The sequence below is a fragment of the Euphorbia lathyris genome, chromosome 5 (assembly GCF_963576675.1).
Source record: "Euphorbia lathyris chromosome 5, ddEupLath1.1, whole genome shotgun sequence".
Taxonomy (NCBI): Eukaryota; Viridiplantae; Streptophyta; class Magnoliopsida; order Malpighiales; family Euphorbiaceae; genus Euphorbia; species Euphorbia lathyris.
The window spans coordinates 29,386,870-29,392,037 of NC_088914.1; the positions used below are offsets into that span (position 1 = coordinate 29,386,870).

The 5,168-nt window shown below is 40.3% G+C and overlaps 1 protein-coding gene across 1 annotated transcript; it reads left to right on the forward strand.

Moving 5' to 3' along the window:
• The first annotated feature begins 726 nt into the window (after positions 1-726).
• On the forward strand, positions 727-3,541 carry LOC136229094 (galacturonosyltransferase 8). Its single transcript, XM_066017660.1, has 3 exons — positions 727-1,086; positions 1,348-2,595; positions 2,975-3,541. The coding sequence occupies exons 1-3, from the start codon at positions 928-930 to the stop codon at positions 3,248-3,250; spliced, it is 1,683 nt and encodes a 560-aa protein (XP_065873732.1). The 5' UTR covers positions 727-927; the 3' UTR covers positions 3,251-3,541.
• Positions 3,542-5,168: the final 1,627 nt, after the last annotated feature.

A 5,168-nucleotide genomic window follows, 5' to 3' on the forward strand; every position in this document is an offset into this window, starting at 1 on the left:
AAAATTGCATAGTCTATGCTTTTCACGTTGGTTATTTTTATTTTTTTAGTCAATCACCAAAACGAAACAGTTTTATTATGTTGGAAGCTAAAAAAATTTGAAAAATTATCCCCAATCGTAAGGCTAAAATAGCCCCCCAGATATAAAATCCTGGCTCCGCCACTGTAAGTAACTCATATGATGCGGAAATTTGGGGTCTTTTTTCCGGTGTCTCTCTTGCTTTGAGTAGGGTTGTCGATGGATTGAGATTGAGTCGGATAATGCTGAGATAGTGGCGGCTATTAATGGAGATAGAGATACTGCATATATTGATCAGAACCTTTTCAAAAGATAGCTTCTCAGGAACTTCGAGTGTGTTCACTTTCGACATGTGTTCCGGGAGCAAAATCGGATTGCTGATTTTAATATGGCTAGCAACGCTCATACTCTTGAACCATGTGTTACTTATTTTCTGTTCCCACCGATTGATATTCGAAGGATGATTCCGTACTAGTTTCTTTTCGTTTTTTTTTCTTTTTATTTTATATATATATAATAACTAGTCCTAAAATAATAAAAGGAAGGAAAAATATCCACATGGGCACCGACACGACACTTTAAAATAAAAAAATAGAAAAAAGAAAAGTGTTGACAAATGAGAAAGCAGAGAAATGATCCCGCGTTAATGACACAGTCCAAGTGGCACTGGCACCAGCGCTAATCTAAATCCATTCCCACTCGCTCTTCTTTCTCATTAGTAAATAATTTAATTCTAACTCTATTTTCTTTTACTTCCTTCTCTTCTTTCTCTTCTTCAACTCAACAAGCTCTAGCAGTCGCACCAATCAGAGCCAGACCTATCTCTCTTCGTCTTCGTTGCTTGATGCTCTATCCTCTGCTCAATCAATCCAAGACTTGGAGAAGAGAACAGAAGATTGGTTCGCTACAATGGCGAATCACCGAATTACTCGGACTGCTTTGATACGGAGTTTCTCTTTGTCGTTTAGAGTTTTGGGTTCAGCCATCACTCTTGCTCTCTTCCTCTTCTTCACTGTTTCTTTCTTCTTCACTTCTCAATCTCATTCTTCTACCACTCTTCCCCACTTTGTAAGTTCATCCTTCTCTTTCTCTATAGATCTACTCTGCACTCTTCTGTTTTTACGATTTCAATTTTATGTTCGAATTCTATTTCTGAACACGGATCTTTACGTTTTCATTATTGTTTTCTCTATTTCCTCCATGATTAATGCTTAGTGTAGCTGTCATTTGTTTAATTTCGCGTTTCTGTAGGCAGAATTTAGTTCAATTATGGTTGATATTTTACTTGCGTATTTGATTGTAATTGCATTTTTTTCTTCTTCTAATTAGGGTTTCAGAAATGCACCTTACGGGTTAGGATCCGGGAGAAGATCTGTTCTCGCGCTGAAATCAGATCCACTAAAGCCCCGACTAGACCAGATCCGGAAACAAGCCGACGATCACCGATCTCTCGCCCTTGCATATGCATCCTATGCGCGGAAGCTCAAGCTGGAGAACTCGAAGCTCGTTAGGGTTTTCGCCGATCTATCGCGAAACTACACAGATCTCATTAACAAACCATCTTACCGAGCTCTTTTCGAGTCGGATTCGCTATCTATTGAGGAACCCACGCTACGCCAATTCGAGAAGGAAGTGAAAGAGCGAATCAAGGTTACGCGCCAAATTATTGCCGAGGCCAAAGAAAGTTTCGACAATCAGCTCAAAATCCAAAAGCTTAAGGATACGATTTTTGCCGTCAACGAGCAATTAACTAAAGCGAAAAAGCAAGGAGCGTTTTCGAGTTTGATTGCTGCAAAATCCATACCTAAGAGCTTGCATTGTCTTGCTATGAGGTTGATGGAGGAGAGAATTGCACACCCTGAGAAATATACTGATGAAGGGAAGCCACTGGCGCCTGAATTGGAGGATCCAAAGCTTTACCATTATGCAATTTTCTCAGATAATGTGATTGCTGCATCAGTGGTGGTGAACTCGGCTGTCAAAAACGCTAAAGAACCATGGAAACACGTATTCCATGTTGTGACTGATAAAATGAACCTCGGGGCAATGCAGGTCATGTTCAGATTGAAGGATTATAATGGTGCACATGTGGAAGTAAAAGCTGTTGAGGATTATAAATTCTTGAATTCTTCTTATGTGCCTGTGCTTAGGCAATTGGAATCTTCTAATCTACAAAGGTTTTACTTTGAGAATAAGCTTGAGAACGCAACCAAGGATACTACAAACATGAAGTTCAGGAATCCCAAGTACTTGTCAATTTTGAACCATTTGAGATTTTACTTGCCTGAGATGTATCCAAAGTTGCATAGGATATTGTTCTTGGATGATGATATTGTAGTGCAGAAGGATTTGACAGGGTTATGGAAGATTGATATGGATGGAAAGGTGAATGGGGCAGTGGAGACTTGTTTTGGGTCATTTCATAGGTATGCACAGTATATGAATTTCTCACACCCATTGATCAAGGAAAAGTTTAATCCAAAGGCATGTGCTTGGGCTTATGGGATGAACTTCTTTGACTTGGATGCTTGGAGAAAGGAGAAATGCACTGAACAATATCATTACTGGCAGAATCTGGTAAGGATTGGTTTAGTATTCTGCAATTTAAATTATTCAGATAATGCCCTTTCTCACATGCTTAGTTATTGTTGTTCTGAAATATTATTGGTGGCATGTTCTGACAGGACACCAAGATTTATAGAGATAATCCGACACGATCATATATATAACCATATAGAACATATATAACACAACACGAATTGGACACGAAATCTGATTGCCACCTCTAATTACTAGGATGCCTATTATGATTCATTGATTCTATCCATTGTTTACTCTCACAATATGACAACCACAATGTGGAGTGGCTATAGCTGATAATACTGAAAGCAGATAGAAGTATTACTCTTGTAGATCTTTTGTTTCTTTTTCTAAATGGTGATTATAATGTTTGCAGAACGAGAACAGAACATTGTGGAAATTGGGGACATTACCTCCAGGTCTGATAACATTTTACTCAACAACGAAGCCATTGGACAAGTCATGGCACGTTCTGGGGCTAGGTTACAATCCAAGCATCGGACCAGATGAGATCCGAAATGCAGCGGTGGTGCATTTCAATGGGAATATGAAGCCATGGCTTGACATTGCCATGACTCAGTTCAAACCACTTTGGACAAAGTATGTTGACTATGAATTGGATTTCGTACAGGCTTGCAATTTTGGTCTCTGATTGTATGGTCCATTTGAGTAAGTTATTATAATCAGCTGGAAAACTGCAACACAGTATCAAGTGTATTTTGAACTTGTTACACGATGACCAATTCCCTCCTGGAAGACAAATCAGCCCCTTTTTCAAGTGTAGCATATCGCTTCATGTTGATTTTTGCACTTCTTTCAAGTTTTAATTTATACATATCAACTTGTCAAGCAACTAAAATTCATTGTATTTGGCAAATATAGCTACTGAGGATTCAACTTCACAATCTTCTATGCTCTTACTCTTACTAACTTTGTCTAACAATTTCTCTTCATGTTTGAACTTTTTATTTTCATAATTTAGGCTGCTTTTTTAGATGCTGGTCATCTCGATTTTGGTGTATTGAGCTGCTAGTCTTTGATTTCATTGTCAGGATTAGCATTTCTGACAGTAGGAATTAAGGCAGAAATAGGATTTAGGGGAAGAGAAGAACGAACATTGGAGAAAGGTTATAGAGAAATAGGAAGAAGAGAGTAGGAGGAAAGGGAGTAAGGAAGAGAGAAATAAGTTTGCATTCAATATCATTCTGATATCTTTTCCATATAAAAGAGGACTTTAAATAGGAATAGTTATTGTTGACCTCGTTGCAGTTACAAATGCCTATAGTTGTAAATATCACAGTTGTAAAAACATTCCTAAATAACAATTATTTAAAGCAATTAAACAACTAATTAACAATTTAATATGTAAGATAATTAACTACTTGATACCGTAGAAAATAAACATTGACACGTGGAGCAATGAGAGCTTTCGGATCTAGCAGCCACACCATGAGCTTTCGGATTGAGTGGACTTTCAGGAATCGTTTTTCCATCAAGAAAACCCTCATGCGAGCTAGTTGAGGCCGTCCAAAAGACATCTCTTAGTAGAAGACTCTTTCTAAAGGAAGACTTCTCCTAATAAAAGAAGGATTCCTAATAAAGGAAGAATTCCTAGAAGGAGAGGGATCGGTCGGAACATTATAAATAGACAGATATGGAAAACCCTAAAGGGGCGTTAACATCATTACTCCGCAGTTGTAGACACCGAGTCGGAGGACCTGTGACGAAAACCTGTAACAAAGCGGTCGAAGCGGTTGGTTCCGGAAAAATTTAAAAAAAAAAAAAAAGAGAGAAGAAAAATATATAATAAGAAAAAGAAAGAAAGGAAGAGTCAACGGAAATCGCGGTCGTCAAGTGGACGGCTCGCGAGCGCTCAGCGACGTGGTGCGAGCGTCTAGCGGCAGCCGACGTGTGTCCGACGACGGTTGGACGCACGCCCGGCAGCGCGGGGCGTGCGCTCGACGTCCACGGGGCGCGCACGTCCGGCGGCGCACGTTGGGCGCGCACGCCCGATAGCGCGGGCGCACGCCCGACGGCCGCTGGGCGCGCTCGCCCGGCAGCCGTCGGGCGAACGCCCAACATCAGTTGGGCGCGCGCGCCCGATAGCGCGGGCGCACGCCCGACAGCCGTTGGGCGTACGCCCAATTGGGCGTTCGCCCAACCATGTTGGGCGTCCGCCCAACCTGTTTTGGGCGACGCCCAATCTTAGTTGGGCGTCGCCCAAAATTTTCCGGGACCCGTTGCCTATTTAAGGCACGGATCCCCATGCAAGAAAATGAGGAGTAATTTTGGAGAGCTTTCTCACTCTAGACATTTTTAGAGAGAGAAAGTGAATTTTTTTGAGAAAAATATTTTTTTTCTCAAAAAGTCTGAATTTCCCAAAAGTTAAAATTTTTACTAAAAAGACGAAAAACACAAAAAACCGGAAAACCACAACTCGTGGAATCGACCGACTTCGACTGTCAGATACCGATCTTGAGGTATTATCCGAGGACTAGACTCGTTTTATTTTATTTCCTTTATTTATGTATTTTTATGTTATAATTTTATTTATTTAGTTATTTATTTAT

Excerpts from the sequence above, each read along its gene's own strand:
- LOC136229094 (XM_066017660.1), top strand. The coding sequence starts at position 928 with ATGGCGAATCACCGAATTACTCGGACTGCTTTGATACGGAGTTTCTCT. Across the intron at positions 1,087-1,347 it reads CTACCACTCTTCCCCACTTT|GGTTTCAGAAATGCACCTTA; the intron begins GTAAGTTCATCC and ends TCTTCTAATTAG. Across the intron at positions 2,596-2,974 it reads ATCATTACTGGCAGAATCTG|AACGAGAACAGAACATTGTG; the intron begins GTAAGGATTGGT and ends TAATGTTTGCAG.